We start from the raw sequence: 23,167 nt of genomic DNA, 5'->3' as shown, positions 1-23,167 counted from the left end.
TTCCTTTCTCTCTATTTATTCCCCTTTCCTCACATTGCATCTCGACCTCGTTTGGACGAGCCCTAACGAGAACTAACGACCACTAGCATCTTAGATTAATGATTATAGCTTAGGCATAGAATACCACGAGCATTCAACCTAGCTGTTCTACTAATATGTAAACATGTATTTCTGATATAAGCTATGATACAAACCAACTCTCCACGCTGGTTAACTCTTCACTCAACAACCCCCTCCCTCTCTTTCTCCCACTTCTCCCTAACCCTCCTCCTAACACCTCCATTAACACCCTTCCCCCAAATCTCCTCTTTTCCATCACCGTCAACACTAACGCCCTCTCTATCCGCACCTTTCCCCTTCCTCTCTTCACCTTCACCCTCACCAACTCTTCCAACAAAAACCTTCCTCTCCCTCAACCCCCTCTCCTTGACCCTTGCCCGCTCAACCTTCCCAGAATAGGCAGCATACAAGAACGCCTCAGCAACAGCAACCGCCAAAGCAGCAAAGAAAGCAATCAAAACACGCACAGCCTCTGAGATACCCTGTCTCTCACCACCCCCGCCACCACCAACGCTCTTCCCAGATCCAGCCGTCCAAGCCGCAAACCCCTCATACAAAATATCCGGCGTAGCAAATTTCGTCAGAGCCCAGTAGACACTGAACCCGGTTATGACGACCGATAAGAAGATATTGATGACCAGCGAGGGAGTAAGTGTATCTTGGTACTCTGCGCTATTCGGGTTGGAGGGGTCAGAGGCGTGATAGGGATCGTGGTGTTCGGGTGTTTGTTCTGCTGTTGGGTTTAGCAGTCTGTTGTAGGCTATTTGGTCGGCGCGGGCTTGAAGGGCTGCTTTGCTGGCTACGTATTCGGGCGTCTATTTGTGTTTTTTTGTGTGTTAGTCTTGATATACTGGGTTTTGATATGTATGATTGGGGGAGTTAGAGTGGGTGTAGATATAGCTGTCGCGTATTGCATACCGGCTCAGGCTTCGGTGGCGGCGGTGGTACGTATACCTTCGTGCCGCGCAGAAGGGAATTGAGGATTGATGGGGAGGTAGTTGCCTCTGTGTCTTTCTCTTCGGGTTCCCGGTTGCTTTGGAGATATCGCGATAGTCGGATGAGTTGTTCGTGGGCTATTGGGCCATTTGCTAGCGTGGCTGGTAGGTTTAGCTGTTCGCGCTGCGAAGCTGGGACCTGTTCTAGGGCGGCGAGGATTCGGGTTGTTGTGAGGAGATTGACCATTTTGATATTTATCCAGTCCAGTCAAAGACTGGGAACTGTCAATGTTGACTGAAACTGGAGTGTGTCGTTCGTTGACCGTAGGTAGAGAGCGGAGATAGCAGGCGGAAACAAAAGTGGCAGTTAAGCTCCTCCCCACATCGTCATCTTCTCTTCTTGACATCGCAGCCATGGCTTCAAAAAGGTATGTCAATTCCCTTTTGCACCATTGATATACAGATGCTTCTCTGATTACTCTACCTTTTGAAATCTCCCATTCTCTTCCTTGCCTTTTATCTCACCCCACCTCATTGAACCAAACTAACCCCTCCAGCACCGCAACAACACAAACCAACCCGCGCGGAATCCCCGTCGCCCCCTTCATCGACAATGTCAGCGACTACGTCTCCTCCCGCGAGGAGGTCGAGCCGACTCTCCGCTCGTTTCAGGAGATGATCTCCAAGTACCAGTTCATGGAGGTCAACACCCAGCGCCGTGGCCAGGGACTGCGCGAGAAGATCCCCGATATCAAGAAGACACTTGAGATGGTTCGATTCTTGAAGTTGCGCAAAGAGGTAGCTTACTCTGTCACCACACCTATTATGCAGGACTTTTTGAGGAAGAAAAAAAAATCATATGGCGGGGAGCACAACGAAGAAGACCAAGATTCGCGAGGGAAGAGAATAGAATGCTAACGCCCCGTCACTTTAGTCAAACCCCGACGCAGACCTCCAAACGAACTTTGAACTCAATGATACCCTTTACGCCCGCGCTTCTATCTCCCCTGCTGATGCGGAGGAGGTTTACCTCTGGCTCGGAGCAAATGTCATGCTTGCATACCCGCTCGGCGAGGCGGAGACAATGCTGGATGAGAAGCTTACGGCTGCGCAGTCTAGCTTGAAGAATTGCGAGGAGGATCTGGAATTCTTACGCGAGCAGATTACGGTCCGTTCCCTTCTGCGCATACAAATACAGACATATCTATGTAGATGTGATGTATCTGGATTTGGTCTTTTCTTGTTACTGACTGTTCATGCTATAGACATTGGAGGTTGCCACAGCACGAGTGTACAACTGGGACGTTGTGCAAAGACGCAAAGACAAGGCCGACGGCAAAGGAGACGACGAAAAGAAATAATAAAACAACGCGCCCTGGTGGCTGGGGAGATGACCTGGATTTGGTATGAAAATATGAATAAGAGAGAGTATCAGGAACATACAGTATCAATCTTATAGAATTATTGCCAATGTTAGCTGGAAATCTATTCTGTTCTTTGGTATCCATGCGCTCAACTCAGTCCTTTCATCTGCCCAAATGAAATCAACGTAAGAATGGAATGCATCAAGCAGAAACATCAAATCAAATGAGATGGATATTAAAGACTCGTAAGGGAAGTCTTGGTCAAGGCTGGGAACCTGGTGATATAAGAAAAGAGAAGAAACGAAACAAAAAGAAAAGAAAAGAAAAGAAAAAGAAAAAGAAAAAGAAAGCTCCCTATGCATAGAATGAAACAGAAATGCAAGTCATAATTCGTGAACAGGCTAATTAAGGAATTGAAAGACAGCAGAAATGAGAAACCGAAAACAGTATTAAAGATAGAGAGGGGAGCAACTAACATCGCCCAAACATGAGGCATGTGATATTGACTGACTATCCGACTTCAACGGAACCTTGAAAGGTTCAATCATGTTAAAGTTGAAGCAAGATCAGCATCCGAAGCAGCTCGTTCGCGCATCCGCTTAGAGATATCAATGCCAGTCTCATCCCCAACAAAAGTCCACTCTTCAATGTCATCGACATCGTCATCGCCTCCATCAGGTGAAGCCTTTGCAGTAGGTGTAGGAGAGAAGGGGGTAGATGAGACAAGGGACTTCTGTCGAGCCAATGTCTTTGCGTATTCAAGATCGCGGTAGAGGGCTTGGATGGCAGTTGCCACGCCATTTTCCTATAGAGGGATTAGTATCAATAACCTCACACTTGGAAGGATGAAATAACTTACACTTCGGATTTGAACCCCCAAATTGCGCGCTTTGACAATCATGCGTTCGCTATGCGTAGCCTCCCAGAGTGCCCTTGAGAAGACACTGACGTTGAGTTTCTTCATGCAGACTCCAACGCCTAGATCTTCTACTCGGCCGCCGAAGAAGAACTGGTCTCCGAAGAATGGCTTGACGATAGTGGGCACGCCGGCTCGGAGACTTGCGCCAGTAGTTCCTGCTCCACCGTGGTGAGCTGCAGCATCGATCTGAGAGAAGAGCCAGTCGTGGGGCGCAGATTGGATTTGTAAGATTTCTGGTGGGAGAGGGATTTCGGGCTTTGCACTGGCTGGATCGCCGAGTCTATCTGACCAGCCCTTTGAAAGGATGCAGCGGACGTCGGCCTTCTGGACTGATTCGATGACGGTTCGTGTCAAGGCAGATGGATCTGAGACGACAATGGACCCGAAGCCAATATACACGATCTTCTTGCCGTCTGCTCTGGCCTGTTGGATGAAGTTCGACAGGTCAGCTGGCGGAGTCCAGTCTGAGCCTTCGTTTAGGAACCAGTATCCTGTGATGCGAATCCAATCCGGATAATCGAGAGGAGGGGCCACCACGGAAGGCGAGTAGTTGTAGAGGAATGGGACTTTATTCTGCTGCATTTTATCCAGCGTGGTAGCTTTTAGTCCCAGCTCTCTGTTTCGCCAGCGGTTGACTTGGCCTGCGATGGCTTTCCAAAAGATGGTGTCGAACATGACGTATGTAATGTAGTTGTATGCTCCGCCCATTCGATTTTCTGGTACGGCAAATGCATGGGGATATGCCCTTGTCCTAGTCCACGGCATGGTGAAGCCTCGGAAGTAGGGAATTCGAAGAGCCTCTGCAATGTGAACTCCGGCCATGGCGCTCGGCGATTCAATCAATAGATCACTGCCTTGACAGCTCCTCCATGCTGATGATAGGAGATCATCAATCCATCCTCTAAATTTGAGTGATGCTTCTCTGAGGAATGAGTATGTAAACATCCCGTTCTCAACACAAATGCGCATCAGCTCGGCAGGATCACCGTCAACGGGGGCAAAGTCAATTCCATGCTTCCTGATCCAAGGCTCAAATTCGGCATGTGTTGCAATCTTAGGCTTGTGTCCTTCTGCAAGTAGTCCCTTACAAAGTGCAATATACGGCTGCACATCACCTCGAGAGCCAATAGTCAGGCAAGTAATGCGAAGGGGCTCGGTGGGTTTGAAATTGATGATAGAGGCGCGAGGATCATCAAAGAACGGATGTATCTCGGATGAGTCCTCATTAAGCGTAGGGCGTGTGTCATGTTCGTCGGGGCTGTCCAGTCTGGCTTCCTGGAGCATGCGGTGTTCAGCCTTGGCCGCCTCGACTTCGTCTCGCTCCTCTTCTGCGAGCAACCCAGATTCCACCAGGTATTTCACCGACTCGAGGCTTTGATGCAGTGTGACGGCGCAGTCATCTCGCGCTTCTGAAGCATTGAACTCAAAGAACAGCTCTTCATGCCCACGGATGATAACGACAAGTCCTTGGTATCCGAAACGGAAGCCCTTTTCCTTTTCGACATTCTCAATATCTTTAAATGGTAGAATCATCTTGGTCCGAGTACCAGGAATCAGACTGCGAAAACAAAGCTTCCTCTGACTGATGTAAATCTTGCCGTAAAGCGGGAGCACACGATGCAAGTAGGCATAGTATGTTGCCTGCAATCTTTCAGTTGGTGGAAGCGCAAAATGGGCACGGAACCGATCCCCATGATTGAGTCCACCTTCGCCTTCATCCTCTGCATCAACGCTTTGGCCTTGCAATGGTCCTTCCCGCTCACCGTAATGTTTCTGGCTGCCAGTCCACATACCAGAAACCTTCTCAATATAGCCCATTGACTCTGTTGCCAACAAGGTGCTCATCTGCCTCGAGCGGTTTTTCACGTAGTCTGCAAATCCTGCTGCTCGTTGGAAAGGATAAGTGCCTGCCTTGACGAGGTCGTTTAGATGAGCGACTGAGCCAAGGCTAGATGCTTGCATGACATCTGACTGGTCAAAAGCATCGCTCTTGTCAATAGCCCGACCGGCTCGATCCAAGTCCAGTTGCGCAGATGCAGAGCGAGTTGTCTCCTCGGAGCGCCGCATGGTCTCTCCAACATCTGATGAGCGCCTTCGCATTGCTCGCATGGTAGGAGAGTGGAAGACATCACTTCGATTCAGTATTTGACTCGCAGATTCGGTCGTGTCTGTCATGGATTGCATAATAGGCGAAGATGCAGTGCCTTGTTCGGCAAATGAATCCGCTGATTGGTTTTCATTTCCATCACTCGAGCTTCTCTTTAAGGGTGAGAGATCTTGTCTTTGACCTGTGACTCGGCCGCTGGTCTGCAATTTCTGACCTTTTTGATTTGACTCCCGGTCTTTGGGCGATCCTTCCGTTGCGTTCATAGTCGTCGCACTCACCAGGCTCTTGATGTAGTTGAACGCGTCCTGGCCCGAGTCGAAAAACGAAAAGAAGTACTATATCGGATCAGAAATGAACGAAACCAGGGTTGTCTCATAACGTACCTCGTCAATTGCATATGTTTCGCCACTATCGATGACTCGAATCTTAAATGTGTCGGCGAAGTCGGCCATTGAACTCTCCTCTAAATCAATGATATTCTCGATCGGAAAAGATACTTTCACGCTGTCCCCTTCATTATGCGTTCGGAAGATGACTTTCTGGATAGCTTTCACCCATTCCTTCGCACTTGTGGAGCTATCTGCCCTAAACAGATATGTTCCCTGGTCGGTGGTGACTTGGAAGTCCTTGATATCGCTGTCTTTGTCGCCATCTTTGCTTTCTGCGAGAGACGCTTCGATTCCATATCGAAGATCCACATGTCCGCTGGGAAAGTAAAGATTCGAAGGGTCTGGGTAGTATGAAAGGACATCGCCCTTTAGAGCAAACCAATACCGGTTATACTTGGGATTCTTGCGACCGCGCTTGGATAGATACCCCGACTTTATCGCCACATTGGATTTCTTTGGAAGGTAGGCATAGAAACAGATATGACCTTCGGTCACATACATGTAGCCCTGTAGAAGCATGCTTTGAAGAAGCGAGCATGCATATTCGACTAGAACCTTTTCAGGTTTTGCAAACTCAAACATCTCCATCAGTCGTGTGGAAAGAGCAGACGCAGACGAGTGCGACTCTTCCATAGTTTCGGCAAGGTTGGAAGAGTTGGATGGTGAGTGCGTTGCAGTGGAAGAATCAAAGTGAGTTTGTGCTTCGACCATGCGACTCAAAACAGGGGCTGCTCTCGGCGTGGCACTGCGAGTTCGTCTCTTGGGGGGAGCCATAAGTCTCGAGCTTGGGGATGACTGGGCGTCGTCTTTCGAGTCCAAGCGTGGTAGCCGTTGGGGGAATTTATTGTTAGTTAATGTTCTTCGATGACGACGGCCTCTTTGTTCTGTCCCAAGTGGTATTGATTCAGAAAGTTCAGCCGATAGGTGAGAGGCTGATAGTGGTGCAGTTGATGTCGCTGGCGCGAGAGATGATGTGGGTACCGCAGACGATGTCGTTGGTGCTCGCGATGACGCTTTCTCTTTAGATAGCTTCCTCCTCAACTTTTCATCCGCATCACCCTCCGCATCGCTATCGCTTGATTCATCAAACCGAGCATGAAAGTCCGATTTGGATCCAACAGCGGCAATCATGGAGAATAGTGACTGCTGCATATAGTGCACATGTCCATCCCGTGTTCCCATTCCACGCGGCGGAGCTGTGAAATCGAACTGTGCATCATCTCCATCCTTGAATCTCTCTGGTATACGATCTGAAAATGGACGGCTCGATGAAGTCAGTTTCATACTTGCGCTCATCTGCCGGTCTGGCCGGCATTTGGCATCATCTCTTAATGGCCTCATCTTTAATGGTATACTGGTATAATCGGATACAGGTAAGGACGATGGATGCTAATGGTGAATCACCGGTCGGGCAGAGGTTCGAGCCAGGTGACTGGCTGGTGCTGATAGGGCGATCGACACTGCACCAGTCAGGAGCTAGACACGTCAAGCTAGACCAAGTGACTCTGCCATGTTAATGCGGTCAGCCGATGAATGTGGAATGCCCAAGGCGAACTTACGGAGGATCCCCGATAAGCACTCGGAGCTTGGGCGCCAGAACTGATATCGGGCTTGAAGCTGTCAAAACATGCACACTTCAACCAAGCATACCCAAAATGAAGCCAGGAATACGAAACGCTTTCTTCAGAGACAAAGACAATACAGATACAAAGCACAAAGGAGATCATTAGTTGCCTATCGCATGTGATGCAATCAGGTGATGCTTATGTCACCAAGGTACCCCAGGCTGAGGTCATCCAGTGAGGTCCACCAGGTTAATCTCTTGGCATATTCTTGCTTTCTTTTCGCGTCTTTTAAGATATGAGTTGATACAAACATCTATCGTGTTCGAATATCTCTTTGGCCCAGCACTAATAGAGATGTGGGTCAGCATAGTGCTAAGCATATAGGGATCGACTAATGTCGGAGATATGTTGATCGTAGATGGAGCAGTTCCAATATAAATCTCCACATAATTTCCAAGCCTATCTATATGAGCAGCCCTAGGCATGTAAATCACTTAAGATCCACAGCCTCTCAAGGCTTCAGTCTGAGACCAAGTCAGCCGACGAAGCCCCTTGCAAAGCACTGGATCTAGCCCTTCATGTTGCATCAACAATCACACCCTAGGCATTTGCGACAGGACGCGCGTTGTCAAAACATTTCAAGCCGAGCTGATATGGGACGCTTCTATGGAGTATTGCAGTCACTATGAGGATAGCATCATCACTAAGCGCGAAGGTGTGCTCTAGAAGCGAGTATTCATCGGCTATCGGCTGGCGGGAGTATAGACCCAGCACGCAAGAGCATCCTTGTAGCTACTCATGAGATACCTAAATGTAGAAGCTTTGCTTCTATATACGAAGCAAGAGCCATGTCGCCTTGGGCTTTTGCTGGAACTCAAAACACAGTCCGAGATTAGGCCCCTTGGATAGAAATATCCCCTTACCTTCTCTTCTTTTTCTTTCTTTCTTCTCTAACCTGGATATACCTTAGCCATGGGGTTCTTTACTATGCCCGAGTTGAACACCCGTCTGGGCACCCTCCGTGCCTATCATCTGGCAGCTATTGTCTTGTATGTCACACATGAGAAGTGATATCATGATAACAACTGATACGTTCTCTATAGCATATCCTCATTCCTATCTGCCTACGATTCAGGTGTTGCAGGTGGCATCTTAACCTACAAATCCTTCCAAGCCGACCTGGGCTACAAGACTATATCCCAGTCCAAGGTGTCCTCGCTCACCGTTGGTCTCGAGCAACTAGGATCGTTCATTGGAGCAGCAGTGGTCTACCCATTGACAAACAAATATGGACACAAGCTCACTATCCTCGGCTCGACAGCCCTCTTTATCATAGGCGTCATCATACAAGTCATCAAAACCCACTCTCTGGCAGCTTGGTACATCGGCCGTATCATCGCCGGTCTGGGCATGGGTGGCCAGAGTGTTGTCATCCCCATGTACTCAGCAGAGATGACACCAAAGGAGATTTGTGGTCGATGTGGTTCTTTCTACCAGTGGCTCTATGCATGGGGTGTCTTCACGGCATACTGGATTGACTATGTGGGTCTAGCTCTACCATTAGCCCTAACAAGTATCAACAAAACTAACAACCAAGCAGGGTGTAGCGAAGAGCAACTCTATCGCGGGTACTTCACGCGAGTGGCAGATCCCCGTTGGACTACAGCTGATCTCGGGAGGAATCCTCTTCATCGGCAGCTTCACCTTACCGGAATCGATCCGTTGGCTACTGACACAAAACCGCACCGACGAGGCCTGGAAGTCCATTACCTGGATCCGCGGCGACGAAGATATCAAGACCCGAGAAGAATTCACAGAAACACAGTTAGGACTTCAAGCAGAGCGCGCAGAGCGCGAGGGCTTCTCATACCGCGAGCTTCTCGAGCCAGCCAACCGCCTCCGCTTCATCGTTGGACCTCTACTGTTCATTTTCCAGAATGCCACGGGAAGCAGTGCACTGGCTGTTTTCGCGCCACAGTATTTCAAGTTGATTTCGGGCAGTGGAACGAACCGTAACATGCTGTTCACTGGTTTGTTTGGTGCTGTCAAGGTTATTGCTACTACTTAGTCGTCGGATGACGCTTGCTGGTGGTGCTGCGCTTATGGCTATTTGCATGCTCATCACTGCGCTCATTGTTGATTATGTCCCAACTCAATCTGCGACTAATGTTACTTCTGCTGGGAGAGCGACGGTTGCTATGATTTATCTTGACATTATGGTCAGACATCTCTATTGAGGCACTCGCGATATGTGCTAACCTATAATAGATCTACAACTGCTCTTGGGGTCCACTGCCTTGGGCATACGTACCAGAGATCTTCCCAACACGGATTCGAGCTCTGGGATTGGCAGTTAGTATGCTTGCTCACTGGGCATCATCTTTCTGCTTCTCCTTCGCGAGTCCCTACATGATCAAGAACGTCGGTGCTAACACCTTCCTCGTCTTCATGGGCTTTGACATTGTAGCTGCTGGCTTTTGCTGGGTTTTTGTCAAGGAAACCCGCGGCAAGAATCTCGAAATTGCTGCTGGTACTGAGTGGGAAACTGCGGAGCGAAGCTCGACTGATGATAGTGAGAAAGGAGGTGTGCTCAATGCGGATGGTAAGAAAGTTCAGATCGTCAGTGTGCATGAAAACTTCCATGCAAACCTCAAGCATCAGTCCGTGGAACATTGAAAGGTGAATGACCAGATATCCATGCCGGTTATCTACTTTCCGGTATTAGCTTAGAGCTGCAATTGCTAGTTGCAAAGATCATTGCAAGATCGAAACAGATATGCCTTTTTGGAAAACTCACAACGATATTGGTAATGAAGTGAGACTGTAAATTGTACATGTATTTGTGAAATGTCGTAAAAACAAAGCTAGAAAGAAAACCAAACGCCAAATCATGCCTTCTCAGACTTTTTCCGCTTCTTCTCCTCCTTGTCCTTAGAGGACTTTTTAGACTTCTTGGGCCTTGTCTCATCATCATTCTCTCGGGAGTGCTTCTTTGACTTCTTGCGAGGCACAGCCGCCGCTTGAGGGGCATCAGGATCAGCCTCGGTGTGATCGTGCTTCCGCTTGCGCTCTTCTCCCTTGGGCACCTTGAACGAAGGCACTTCAGCCTCGGATTCCGAGCTGGAGCCGAAGGTCTCGGGGCCAGCAGCGTCGGTTCCGACAGGTCGGAATCGCATCTTCAGGTGCTTTGGTTGAGGCCTGGCGGGTTTGACGTATTCGCGCAGTGCTGCCACTGCGGCGTCGGTCTTTTCCGAACTTGGGAGATCGATCAATTCCTGGACGTGGAAACTGGGAATGCTGGCCGCTGCGGTGCGGTATGTTTGCGACTTCTCGTCGAAAACGAGAAGAGACTTGTTGGGGAGTCCGGCCTCTGAAAATGATTCGGTAGGGATTCCGTAGCTCACGCCGTCGTGACTGAGGATTGGCTCGCCCTGCATCACCTTGGACATGGTCACCTCTTTGACCTTGGACAATGGGAGAGAGGCGGGGGCTGTGAGGTGAATGATTTGTTTGCCGCTGAGGTTGGAGAGAAGGGAGGAAGTTTTGGAGGATGGCGGGGCCTGCGTCTTTGCAGACTTGAAGCCCGCCGGGGGCTTGTAGGGCTGAGGACCGGAGATTGAGACCCTGAAGGTGTATATATTAGTATCATTGTATGTTGGTGTTGTAAAATCGGAAACCGCTTACTTCTTGCCCGAGGTTGTAGGCTTCATCTCACTAGAGCTATCGGAGTCGCTGTCGGAGTCTGAGCCCGACGAGCTCGAGGACTCATCTGAGCTTGATTCCTGTGCCTTGGAGAGTTTCTTCATGTTCTTTTCTTGCTTGGTCGTAGGCTCAGGCGAGGTCGACCTGCTCGAGCTGCTATCGCTATCGGATGCCATGGCGGCTGTTCAAGGTAGCGGGCAAAGCGAAGACCGATGATGCTTTCGCAAAGGATTCGCGGAATGTGGCGCAGCCAAATCCCACTACTCACATTCAGCGAAACGGTCGATAGATCTTCGGGAAATATCTATGCGAACCCGCAATTCGGCAATAGTCGACGTTGAGTGAGAATGTTCGAGTTGAACAGCCGATCTTTTTTTCTGCTCCGCGGGAGCACGGACCACAAGCCAACTTTTTTTTGCTTATCGGCTTTGGACCGCATTATCAAAACGGTCGTTTTCTCTCCAACTCTGACTGCGGTCAATTACATACAATGAAGCGCAAGGCTGAAAAACAGCAAGCGGGTGGTAAGCTTCATACATACGTGTCCCATTATTCCAGTGTAAAGCTCACGCCTGTCGGTTCTAGCTCCTCAGAGCGCCTTCGCTGCCTTCGCTGCGCGCAAAGCTCGCCAGCAACAAGCGCAGGAGCAAGTCGTACCAAAGGAGACTCCGCAAGCTGTAGCTGCAACCGAACCACCCTCGAAAAAGCCGCGACGATCGCTCGAAGTAGCCGAGACCGAACAAAATGGAGAGTATCGCCCGCGAACAAGGACCGCAAAGAAGCAGAATGAGCCTTTGCCTGCAGAAAAGTCGCCAGAGAAGCCGACAAGAGTCACTCGATCTCATATGTCTGAGGTCCAACCAGAGCCGGAGAATGCCTCAGAGCAATCAGATGCTGAGTCCGAGCAAGAGGAAGTCGCAAATGTGGATGAAATGGATGAGGACGAAGTCGCGTCTGTAGCAGGTGATGCCGATGGCTATGAATCACCTGCGGAAACCACGACAGAGCTCCAAAACTTCCCTCTGTCAAAGGCTCGTTTGAACAAGAGCAACATCGTCTACAGTGACGGTAACACTCTTTGTATCCGTATCAAGGAGAGAACAGTATGTACCAGATCATCCGGATGATAGATGTGACTTTATTGACTTGGTATAGAATCTGGCATTGATTGGTCAATATGATCTTTGGGTTAAAAGAGGCGTTGTCAGTCTGATGGGCGCGAAATTGCACCCTTCCGCAGAAGTGCATAGAGTTTATGCTCCCTCAACACACTCATTGCCGGTTATCAAATGCGTGTCTGGTCCTGATGGTGAAGCTGAGGTCGAAATCAAGTCATGCAGCAGCGGCATTGCCCATCTCCGGGACCTTTCCCCTCTATATCAAAAGATCTGGGCTGGTCAAAACACGGCTGCAGACAAAATAACTTTGAAGGGCGTTACGAAAAACTCCAAGCGAACCTTCTCAGTTGTGAGTAGTATTTTTTCAAAGAGTTCAAATTCAAGACTAACCAGTTTGACAGCTGTACACATCGTCAGATGATACTTTGAACAGACATCTTCGACCCCTTCACCTCGACAAGAAGTGGAGTGCGTCGATGAAAGCCCTTTCACAGCGCCAAAGCAGACTTCGTGTTTTGGTATGTGGTCCCAAGGCGTCTGGGAAATCTACTTTCAGTCGCTACTTGTTAAACCATGTTCTCAGCGCCGCGCCTGAGGTCGAGACCGGATACACGAATACGGACGGTGTTGCTTTCCTGGATCTAGATCCAGGTCAGCCTGAATTTGCGCCCATGGGCCAAGTCTACCTTGCGCGCTTGTGCTGCCCATTCTTTGGCCCGCCTTTCACCCACCCTTCGCTGGACGAGTCCCGCGACGGTGAAATGGTGCGAGCGCATCATATCGGAGCAACATCACCCAAGGAAGACCCAGACCACTATGCCATGGCGGTCATGGATCTGATGGATCAATATCGCTCATTGTTGGACAAGTATCCTCGGTGCCCTCTGATTATCAACTATCCTGGTTGGATATTTGGTCAAGGATTAGAGGTTGCAACATGGTTGGTAAGATCACTTGGTCTTTCCGACGTGGTTTACATGAGCGAAAAGGGCCCATCAGAGGTCGTGGATCCTTTGTCTCTGGCAGCCCGTGAAGCCCGCGTCCCCTTGACCATCCTTCCTTCGCAACCGACCGACTTTGTGAGCCGTTCAAGCGCTCAACTGCGCGCCATGCAAATTCAATCATACTTCCACATGTCTCAACCGTCTGATCTCAGCACTCCATTATGGACGAATGGTCCTCTCTCTCGTTCCAGACCCATCACCGTGGACTACGCTGGCGCACGGCAAGGAATCATGGGTATCATGGTTATGGGGTCTCAGATCAACCCTGATCTCTTGCAAGAAACTCTCGAAGGGGCCATTGTAGGCATTGTGGCAGTGGAATCGCCGAGTGCCCTCACAGGTGAGATGGCAGGCCCCGAGGCCTTGAATGACTCAGACATGGACATGGATGAAGAGACCCCAGGTTTGATTGAGTCAATCCAGGCTGCTGCATCCGAAAGCGTTGTACGAACACGCGAAGGTCTTCCCTATCTTTTCGTTGGGTCCGGCAGTTGCATTCCTTTGGATCCAAGATCTTCGCATTGTCTCGGTCTGGCTTTAGTCCGCTCGATCAATACCTCTGCGCATAAGCTTGAACTCTCTACTCCTATTCCTTCTTCCCTTCTTGAAAACTCTATCCAAAAGGGCCACGGCCTTGTGCTGGTTCGTGGTCAGGTTGATAACCCCAATTGGGCTATCAGTGAAGAATACTATGCTGCTCGTGCAGCAGAACGTCGCTACCAACGGTCAACATCCCGGTCGCACAAATCTGGAGACTCTGCTACTGACGGTGATCCTGAGCATAACCGAACCCTTGCGCTCCTGCGTGAGAGGATACGGAGAGCTAGCAACGTACCCTGGATGACCGTTGTAGAAGACAATAGTCGTCACCGACGTGAAGCTGCTGCGCGTGAAAAGTCATTATGGAAGTTGAGGAAGAAGGCATACCCCGGCAGTGACAGCGAGCCAGAGTGGTAGATATGTATCAAATACCAGAGACCAATGCAATTGCAGTATATAACAGTCGCCTTAGGGTTTCTCATACCCAAATCGGGCCTTATCACTTTGCCCCTCATTAGTCATCAAAGCGGAACCGCTTCTGACCAATCAGATCCCCTAATTGGCGGCAGAATGCGGGAGTTCCCCATGTACCACTTTTTTTTCTTCTCTTATCGGATTCTTAGAATTCTTCCTTCCCTTGACTCATTGCGATAACTTTTGGAGGCTATTTCATTTGGCCAATATACCCCTTCACAGTCAATTGATATTGATCTGTGATCGCCTCCATACCATCAACTTTATTGAGATCACTTTGTGACTCAAACTCTATCACCATGACTGAGGTGATTCCTCACAACAGCTTCGACACCATCTTGGTGCTCGACAATGGATCGCAATAGTATGTTCTCCTTGCCAGTAGTCGAATTCTGTGTTCAGCCCAAATCTGCATCTCAATTCGTCAAGTCTAACCGACTACTCCGTGCAGCACCCACCTCATTACCCGCCGTCTACGAGAGATCAATGTCTACTCTGAGATGCTTCCCTGCACCCAGAAGTTGGCCGATCTCGGCTGGAGCCCCAAGGGAATCATTCTGTCCGGTGGTCCCTACTCCGTTTACGAGAAGGATGCCCCCCACATCGACCCCGCCTTCTTCGAATTGGGCGTCCCTATTCTCGGAATTTGCTACGGTCTCCAGGAGATCGCCCACCGTCTGCACGCCGACAACGTCGTTGCTGGTACCGCTCGCGAGTACGGTCACGCTGATCTGCAGGCCACCCGCTTCGGAGGCCATGTCGACAAGCTCTTCGAGGGTCTCGAGGATGCCATGACCGTCTGGATGTCCCACGGTGACAAGCTCTGCAACCTTCCCGAGGGTTTCCACACCATCGGCACAACCAAGAACTCTGAGTACGCTGCTATCGCACACCAGACTGAGCCCGTTTACGGCATCCAGTTCCACCCTGAGGTTACCCGTGAGTCAATGGTTTTCTAAGTGGGAGTATTGGTCTTGTACTAACGAAAATCAGACACCCCTCAGGGCGGTCAGCTTCTTAAGAATTTTGCTGTCGGCATTTGTGGTGCCCAGCAGACCTGGACCATGTCCGAGTTCATTGGCCAGGAGATCACCCGTATCCGCAACCTCGTTGGCCCTACCGGTCAGGTCCTGGGTGCCGTCAGCGGTGGTGTCGACTCTACCGTCGCCGCCAAGCTGATGACTGAGGCTATCGGTGACCGTTTCCACGCTGTCTTGGTGGACAACGGCTGCATGCGCCTGAATGAGTGCGCTGTCGTCAAGGATGTTCTCCAGGAGCAGCTCGGTATCAACCTTACCGTTGTCGATGCTTCCGAGGAGTTCCTCGCTGGCCTCAAGGGTGTCCACGACCCCGAGCAGAAGCGCAAATTCATTGGTGGCAAGTTCATCGATGTCTTCGAGGAAGAGGCTCGCAAGATCGAGGCCAAGAACGCCGGCAAGGTCGAGTGGTTCTTGCAGGGAACTCTCTACCCTGGTAGGTCATCAATATCTCTATATTCGTGAATAATGCGCTAATACATCTCAGATGTCATTGAGAGTATCTCTTTCAAGGGACCTTCCCAGACTATCAAGACCCACCACAACGTTGGCGGTATCGCCGAGCGTCTCATGGCCGGTCACGGCCTCAAGCTGATTGAGCCCCTCCGCGAACTCTTCAAGGATGAGGTCCGCGAGCTTGGTCGCCAGCTTAACATCTCTGCCGAGCTCGTCGGCCGTCACCCCTTCCCTGGTAAGTAACCACTACTATAATAACTTCCGGCCAAACAACTGACAGCAAACCAGGCCCCGGTCTTGCCATCCGTGTCTTGGGTGAGGTCACCAAGGAGAAGGTCGACGCCGCCCGCCACGCCGACCACATCTTCATCAGTATGATCCGCGAGGCTGGTCTCTACGACGACATCGGCCAGGCCTACGCCGCTCTGGACCCCTCCCGCGCCGTCGGTGTCATGGGTGACAAGCGCGTGTACGCCAACATCATCCTCCTCCGCGCCATCTCCACCAAGGACTTCATGACCGCCACTCCCTACCCCTTCAGCTACGAGTTCCTGACCAAGGTCTCTACCCGCATCGTCAACGAGGTCCAGGGTGTTTGCCGTGTCGCCTATGACTTCACCAGCAAGCCCCCTGGTACCATTGAGATGGAGTAGATTCAGCATCGTAAGGTTGGGATTATAGAAAAGTTCATGTCAGTACAATTTTTAGCTAGAATGATTGGATGCAGGTTACGAATCCATGTGCATAGAAAGGAATCAAGTTCATTAATTTATCTTCGGCCTTGTATATTGACCACGCACGACGCTGTATGCAATTATTTCACTCCAGGGCCCTCCATCATACTTGCTCATGGCATATGATTCTCCATTGGGTTAGAGGGCCCAATCTCCATATGCAAGTCCGTCTTCATCAGGATACGTTGAAGGGGCTGACCATGGGAGTGACTATAATTCTGATATGGTTGGCCCCCACAGTAGCTCCCCCAAAAAACGGGGAGTATAAGTCTTGATGAGGAACTCGAAAGATGGCGAGGATCTGCTAATTTCATCGTCTATAGGCCTACACTCATAGTTCCTAGGACCACCATGACTTAGAAAAGCTGTTATACTGATCGTGCTTGGATTGTGCTTGGAATCAGAAGAACAACTTACTGTCATCACTTCTGATAGCTCAGGTGAGCTTATCTCGCACCTATATTCGTACAGCCATCACGATAGAAATGAAATCTATATAGCTTATCCTCCCGCCAAAGACGGTAACCAAACGGGTTCCTGGTTCGATACTCGCTCGCTGCATAATGCTAGACGGCACGAAAAAGGCTACGTTGATAGAATAGGCCGAGGATTTCCTCGATCAGGACATTATCATTGCTTTAAAGATGCTACCACGAAGAGCCGCGCGCTGTTTTTGATGCTCTATTATATGAGTAGATTGCTCTTTTCGTTCTGCCAGGCACACATCATGCATGCATCTTATCCTTCTGAGTATCCCCGGGGCCACTGGTTCCGGTCCCAGGGTATAGTGTAAACAGGAAGCAAGTGAAATGACAATGAGTTGAATTTGTGGCTCCTATATGTGAGATATATAAATGGATACTGTGCACCAAGACCTAGCGTCAAACAAAATATCTATTGAAGAGGTACCGCTATGAGGTGGATTGGGTTGTTAAGGACCAGATGGAATATATATATCAGAGGCCCACTCTCTGCTTCTCTGGAAGTTTTCAATACTCCCCAAACTTTTGTCTTTAAATACTGCCCACATGTTCAAGGAGCTATTAAACAATACATATCGAGGAAACAATGAAACAACCAATGTATGTTTTTAAAAATAGCAGTATCTACTCTTTGTTGTCCTCGCCAACTCTATCTCGACATCAAACTATTTCATCTCCTCCCACTGCACACCAGCCCACTCCTCTCTCCAGCCAGTGACGTTAAGCTCATCAGGTCTACAATCCCTCGAGCAAACACCGAGAATAATAGTGCCCCACTCCATACCGGCATCATCCTTCCCAAGACCAACACCAGCACGCCCCTCTTCAAGCATACTGATAGCATGCGGCACAAGCTGGAACTCGAAGACGCGAGCCGCACCGCAGTACTCACAAGGAGGGATATTACCCGCGCCAAGCGTGGTAGTGGTAACCTTCGCACCGGGCGCACTGTGAACATGGAATCTCGCGCCGACCGCATCACCAGTCGAATAGAGTAAAGGCGCGCCGTTAAATTCATAGCGCAGGACTTGCTCTGGATTGTGTGCTAGGCGAGTGGAGAATTTCATAAAGGCCTTATCGAGCTCAGACTCGAAGGTGTCTTTGAGGTCGGCGCCTCCGCTGCCGTCTTCGTCCATCGGTTCCATTGTGACATTTTCTGGCACCGTGGGTGTCGAGGGCCGACTGAGAGTTTCGTATTCGGCGTCTAGGTAGAAGTTCTTGTACGGGGGTGGGAAGGCGGATTGCGCGGGCCACGGTGTTGTGTCAGTGCTTGACTCGGGGGGTGGTTTCGTTGCTGCAGAAGGGTTTGGTTCTGAGACACGAACTTTGTCCGCGAAGGATTCCGCCAGGGATTGTTCTTGTGTGGCGGGGGCGGGCTTCTTCTCGACTGGGGTTGCTGGCACTGGTGCCGCGAAGGGGTTGCTGCCTGCGGATGCTGGGCCTGAGGTGGAGGAGAATGGATTTGGGTTCGAGGAGACCGTGTTGGTTAGGGTTGTTGCGCCGAACAGGCTTGCGCCGAGGTCTTGCTTTGGTTGCTCGGGGGCGGATGGCGGGGCTTCATTCTTGGGCTTCTCGGGTTGCTTTGGCTTTTCGGTACCGACCGTTACTTTGCGGGTTGCGCGGTAGGCTCTGATGCTTCCGGGCTTGCGGTTGCAGGGTTTCCTGGGGCAACCGAATAGGTAGAGGCGCCGTTCGTCGGTTGGGAAGTGGTCGGGCAGGTCACCATGCAACTCGAGGAGGAGGAGCATTGGACTATTGCAGACCTTGCAGTTGGCAAAATCACCCGGGGCTGGGGAGGCATCGTCGAGCCATTTCTATCGCATTGTTAGCTTGAGGGTTTGGGCCTCGAGGGTCTGCGGACGTGGGTTAAGCATACGGGCCAGCCTCCTAGATGACTGACTGTGTCTTCAATGACTTCTTCAGCTGCATATCCGAGAAGAACACCAGTATCGGTGAAGTCTTCGTCAAGACTCGAGTCACTGTCATAGGGATTCATTGCGCAAAGTTCGAGGAAGTGAAATGTTCACCCCGCCAAAAAAAAAGAAATTGGCGATAAGCGATATGGTAATTGAGGAGCAGATTTGGTGTACTCGACTTACTCGACTTACTCGACTTAATGTGTACTCCGACTTGATAAAAATATTATAATTTTAGTTCACTACTTATGCTGCTTTTGGTTTTTACTTTTTTTTTTCTTCCCTTTTGCTTTCTTCGCTCATCTAAGAGTAAATTCAGATACTAAGCACCATAGAGTAGCACTAAGGTTTGCTCAGCACGTCAACGTCGAAAGGAATTGGAAAGGAATGGCATTCACAAAACAGGCCCGGCTGGCGCAATTGGCAGCGCATAGCACTTCTACCTGTGATTTCAATATCGATTTCTGCGACAAAATGTCCAGAGAGGAAGATTATGCTAAGGTTGCCGGTTCGATCCCGGCGTTGGGCTTCCTTTTTTATCCTTTTATATTCCATGGCTTGGTGAGAGCCAGGCCATTTTTCTTTAGTTTGCTCTAGAAACCTTTGGAATAACCGCCCTACTCATGCTAGACCAAGCGTTCCCAAAAGCACTGGTCATTCGGCTCACTGACTATTTTTTCAGAGGTTGAGGTCAGCTGAACATATTCATCTCGGCCAGGTAGATGACGACGTGCGCATATTCGGGCACAAAACCGTGATAAGTTAGCTACAGTTTAAGTTAATTAAATAAACCTATTCTGTATTATCATCCTGACCATTACTATCATTTAGTGCTAGGGTGATCTCGGAACTGATGTCATCACTTACACTCTTCAATTGTTCCTACCATCCTACTGTCAGCATACACTTGTAAGGGATAGGTCTAGTGTTTACAGGATCAAAGATGTCTCGGAACAAGTGATGCGGGAGTTGGTACAGAGACTCATTCTTGGGGAACTTCTATTTAACATGACTTACTACGTGCTTGGATACGTGTGCCTCTAGGGTCCATGACAGATATTCTACTTAACACTAGCAGGACTCGACTTTAGCTTAACGCCGCATTAGACTGCCGTACTATAAGTACCACACAAAGATCTACGAAGATGTAGCCTATAATCCCAAAAGCTAATCATACATATCAAACTAGTAGGGTAGCCAATCCGTAGGCCTCTGAAAGTATATTGCGTAAGTCGTCCTTGTTACTTTTGTTCACTACTAATAAGTAGCTAGCTAGCCCATGATATCTGCTACCTAATTTATCAGAAAGCATAATATTGACTGCCTAATTGAAGTTAGATATGTAAAAAGATGGTCTAGGTCGCAGAAATCGGGGCCTATTCACGATGTTCCATTACCTTTTAGTGCGGATAAAAACGTCAATCATGTTGGCTTTGTTAACTTAAACTACATGATATGCTGTACCTATCTGTGAATATGCAAAAGGCTCACACGTGCAGTGCAGATCATAGCTCAGACTTTACCTCCGTAGCAGCCCCGTCATTCACGCGAACATCTTTCTGCCATGACTGGAACATAAGGGTCGCCACATTCCGACCCATCAGAGCACTAGTCTCCATCGTCGAGATAAAGCTCTCAATGCCACCAGTATACCACACACCCGGAGCCAGAAGGGTATCTTCAAATGTGACTCGCGGGTATAGAACAGGATATGGGTTCCAAAGTTTCTCATGGAACCAGCTGACATCGTTCTTTGAAAGGTCTCCGATCGTCGCATTGCTCGACACATAGTCCTTCTCTAGACCTAGAATGCCAGCAATGAACTCAGCTGTTGGGCGCTCTGGCGAGAAAATCTTGTAGACGTAATGCTGTTCCGTTTCCTCGGAGTTGACTGTGGGATGATCCACTGTTCGGAGAGTACTGATACTCCAGAAGCCGCTAGGCCCGACATCAGCCTTGTTCTCCGGGTTGAAGTCCTCTGGGAGGGTCGTCAAGATTGTCTCTGGTGCTCTGGCATTGAGATCGAGTCCGAAGTACTGCGGTGCGATGCGGTGTGGAGATGAAAAGAGAGTAACGTGCAGATTCACGTATGGGATTTCATCCGGGGTGTGGTCCAATGAAGGGGATATCGAAATGCCAGAGTACTGCAACGGACCGGCAACGACAACTTCGTCGAAGGTCTTTTCAGAAGTGGAAGCGGCGTTCAACTTCGACGATACTTGCATGGTGCCATCGCTATTCCGTATAATCCCAGTGACAGTAGTGTTCACATTGACATGCGCATGTGAGGCACTCAACGCGGCATCGAAGATGCGCCAGTTTCCGCCTTCAATCGAGACAGCCCCATCAGTAGCCATGCAAACGACAGACTCCAGTCCATGAATCAACTGCAAATTCTGGCCATAGTTCACGCGAGTACTGGCCTGGATGATTTCCCTCGCAAAAAGAGACCCAACATCATTGGCGTGAAGAAATGCTGCGCCCGAAGATGCAGTCGCATTCAGTAACTCTGCCGCAATAGCCGCCCCAGAAAGTGAATTAAAAGGAAACAGAGGCTCCTCATAGAGCCGTAAGAATTGACCAACAATCTTCTTCACCAAGTTCTGAGTGCGCAGCGGCGCAAGCCCGTACCGCCAAAAAAGCCGACCAAGATTCCACCACTTGTATGTATTCTTCAGTGAAAACACAAACTGTGACCCGTCCCAGATACCAATACTTTCATCGGCCTCTTGTGGTCGGGCATAATCAGCGCTGCGGACGGTCAGACCCAGGTCACGGGAAGCGTTGACCAGGTTGTAATTGACCTGGACGAAGATGGACGCGCCCAACTCAATTGGATAAGCGGGATCACCAAAGACGTTTACTGTTGTCGAACGGCCACCGACGTATGATTCACGTTCGTAGACTGTGATCTTCACAGGGATGCCGGCTTCATCTGCGAGCTTGCGTAGTTGATATGCTGTAAATGAGCCACCGGCCCCGGCTCCTACGGGTTCTTTTAGCTAGGAGTAAGCTTGTGTGGGATGAAGGGATGCCTACCGATAATTGCTACCTTCTTTGGGGTTGCATCTACGGCTTGAAGTGGTTGCTGCTGCTCTGCGGCATTGCCAAAAGAGAGTAGGATGGTAAGGACAAAGTACAGGAATAACGAAATGTGCCTTGATGCCATGGCATAGGCTTCAAAAGTCTGTGAAGCTAATTATGAGATGGGATGTTTTCCTGATCTTACATGGGAAGTGATATGGAAACCTCCGAGGTGTCGGGAGTGGGGATGAAATGATAACGCTAGTCCCATTACGGCTTAGCCCATACACGGATTGTACTATAGAGAACTACTTGCAAGTCGAAAGCTATAGGAAAAGGGAGCATAGAGCAAACTTTAAGGCTATTCAAGCAATGAGTAGGAAATCCGAAACAAAATTGTTCTGTGTGTCTCCATTCCGCGGTAAGCACTAATCCCTTCCGTGAGACGACATCCACCGTGCCAACTCTTTCAGAAACTTTCCCCGCTGCTTGAAGTACAGGTAGCGACGTGGAGTCTGGGTAATTATCTAGTTTGCCTTGTTGTTAAAGAGATTCATGTGCTCCTTAATATCGGCATATTCCTCCCCCAAGCCTCCCCTCATCCACTAGCCGATGACCGGGCGAGGACCCTACCATTCGCTGGTATAGTTGGATCATTGGATTCAATTGAGGAATCCCGGCATCCTAAGCTCACGCTGTGTTCCGAACTGGTCTGGTGAACTCCCTCTCTGGTGTTAGGGTCTGTCTGGGGTTTATCATGATGTGCTAACTAAGAATGAGCCTGCGACTATAGGAGGGAAAGTCCCATCGAAAAATGGGACTCGAGACAGGCGCAGAGCTGTGAAGAGATAAAGGAAAATAGAAGAGCTGAAGGAAGAGATGGTTTCTTATATAACGTGACAAGAGGTCGAGAGAAGAACAAGAAGAAAAAGAAGAAGAAGAGGCAAAAGAAGAAAAAAAAGGCTTTTAGATACAAGGATTATTTCTTCACAGAGAATGAACTTTAGAAACTAACGAACAAGTAAGCATAGAAGTAAGCAAAGAGCTAGATAAAGAAATCAAAACAGAAGTTCTCATGTTACTTTTGATCTTACTTTCAGGTCTAACTTAACCTTCAGTCTCTACCAGACATCATTTTCTATAACCGTACTAGCCACGTAAGCCGCACACTTCTATCTCTTCTGCCCGTCGCTTCGATCATCCTTTTACTCCCGACGAGGTAAACAACGGAGATATCAACTAAACCTCTAAGTCTGGTGCTTCGTTCGACTTCCTTGCCAGGTTCTCTCGGTAGACGGAGGGCTATGCGCAAATGAGATTACAGTATTCGTGATATCTGTA

General features: G+C 49.4%; 10 protein-coding genes across 10 annotated transcripts; 5 read left to right on the top strand and 5 right to left on the bottom strand.

The window, feature by feature from the left end:
• Positions 1-218: 218 nt before the first annotated feature.
• Positions 219-1,242, bottom strand: N7508_008930 (TMEM199/VMA12 family protein; the record flags this gene model as incomplete). The annotated part of the gene is made up of 2 exons (XM_058466993.1): positions 219-875; positions 979-1,242. 2 exons carry the CDS (start codon positions 1,240-1,242, stop codon positions 219-221), a joined length of 921 nt encoding a protein of 306 aa, XP_058314839.1.
• A 167-nt stretch (positions 1,243-1,409) lies between these two features.
• On the top strand, positions 1,410-2,356 carry N7508_008929 (tubulin-binding prefolding complex subunit PAC10; the record flags this gene model as incomplete). Its single annotated transcript, XM_058466992.1, has 4 exons — positions 1,410-1,423; positions 1,553-1,793; positions 1,930-2,163; positions 2,261-2,356. The coding sequence occupies 4 exons, from the start codon at positions 1,410-1,412 to the stop codon at positions 2,354-2,356; spliced, it is 585 nt and encodes a 194-aa protein (XP_058314838.1).
• A 547-nt stretch (positions 2,357-2,903) lies between these two features.
• Positions 2,904-7,115, bottom strand: atg26 (uncharacterized protein; the record flags this gene model as incomplete). The annotated part of the gene is made up of 3 exons (XM_058466991.1): positions 2,904-3,164; positions 3,219-5,720; positions 5,769-7,115. The coding sequence occupies 3 exons, from the start codon at positions 7,113-7,115 to the stop codon at positions 2,904-2,906; spliced, it is 4,110 nt and encodes a 1,369-aa protein (XP_058314837.1).
• Positions 7,116-8,311: 1,196 nt separating this feature from the next.
• Positions 8,312-9,407, top strand: N7508_008927 (uncharacterized protein; the record flags this gene model as incomplete). Its single annotated transcript, XM_058466990.1, has 3 exons — positions 8,312-8,388; positions 8,443-8,881; positions 8,940-9,407. 3 exons carry the CDS (start codon positions 8,312-8,314, stop codon positions 9,405-9,407), a joined length of 984 nt encoding a protein of 327 aa, XP_058314836.1.
• A 7-nt stretch (positions 9,408-9,414) lies between these two features.
• Positions 9,415-10,015, top strand: N7508_008926 (uncharacterized protein; the record flags this gene model as incomplete). The annotated part of the gene is made up of 2 exons (XM_058466989.1): positions 9,415-9,558; positions 9,608-10,015. 2 exons carry the CDS (start codon positions 9,415-9,417, stop codon positions 10,013-10,015), a joined length of 552 nt encoding a protein of 183 aa, XP_058314835.1.
• A 212-nt stretch (positions 10,016-10,227) lies between these two features.
• On the bottom strand, positions 10,228-11,217 carry N7508_008925 (DNA-directed RNA polymerase I subunit RPA34; the record flags this gene model as incomplete). Its single annotated transcript, XM_058466988.1, has 2 exons — positions 10,228-10,963; positions 11,024-11,217. 2 exons carry the CDS (start codon positions 11,215-11,217, stop codon positions 10,228-10,230), a joined length of 930 nt encoding a protein of 309 aa, XP_058314834.1.
• Positions 11,218-11,531: 314 nt separating this feature from the next.
• grc3 (uncharacterized protein) lies at positions 11,532-14,120 on the top strand (the record flags this gene model as incomplete). Its single annotated transcript, XM_058466987.1, has 4 exons — positions 11,532-11,565; positions 11,627-12,144; positions 12,197-12,508; positions 12,561-14,120. 4 exons carry the CDS (start codon positions 11,532-11,534, stop codon positions 14,118-14,120), a joined length of 2,424 nt encoding a protein of 807 aa, XP_058314833.1.
• A 356-nt stretch (positions 14,121-14,476) lies between these two features.
• Positions 14,477-16,323, top strand: gua1 (GMP synthase (glutamine-hydrolyzing); the record flags this gene model as incomplete). Its single annotated transcript, XM_058466986.1, has 5 exons — positions 14,477-14,541; positions 14,629-15,116; positions 15,171-15,650; positions 15,702-15,905; positions 15,959-16,323. 5 exons carry the CDS (start codon positions 14,477-14,479, stop codon positions 16,321-16,323), a joined length of 1,602 nt encoding a protein of 533 aa, XP_058314832.1.
• A 1,228-nt stretch (positions 16,324-17,551) lies between these two features.
• On the bottom strand, positions 17,552-18,882 carry N7508_008922 (small subunit rRNA maturation protein TSR4; the record flags this gene model as incomplete). Its single annotated transcript, XM_058466985.1, has 2 exons — positions 17,552-18,700; positions 18,763-18,882. 2 exons carry the CDS (start codon positions 18,880-18,882, stop codon positions 17,552-17,554), a joined length of 1,269 nt encoding a protein of 422 aa, XP_058314831.1.
• Positions 18,883-20,307: 1,425 nt separating this feature from the next.
• Positions 20,308-21,971, bottom strand: N7508_008921 (putative prenylcysteine lyase; the record flags this gene model as incomplete). The annotated part of the gene is made up of 2 exons (XM_058466984.1): positions 20,308-21,788; positions 21,842-21,971. 2 exons carry the CDS (start codon positions 21,969-21,971, stop codon positions 20,308-20,310), a joined length of 1,611 nt encoding a protein of 536 aa, XP_058314830.1.
• Between the last annotated feature and the right edge of the window lie 1,196 nt (positions 21,972-23,167).

The sequence above is a fragment of the Penicillium antarcticum genome (assembly GCF_028974205.1).
Source record: "Penicillium antarcticum strain IBT 31339 chromosome Unknown utg000009l_segment0_segment0, whole genome shotgun sequence".
NCBI classification, from domain to species: domain Eukaryota; kingdom Fungi; phylum Ascomycota; class Eurotiomycetes; order Eurotiales; family Aspergillaceae; genus Penicillium; species Penicillium antarcticum.
Note: the sequence above shows the minus strand (reverse complement) of the source record. Positions and strands in the feature narration are given on the sequence as shown.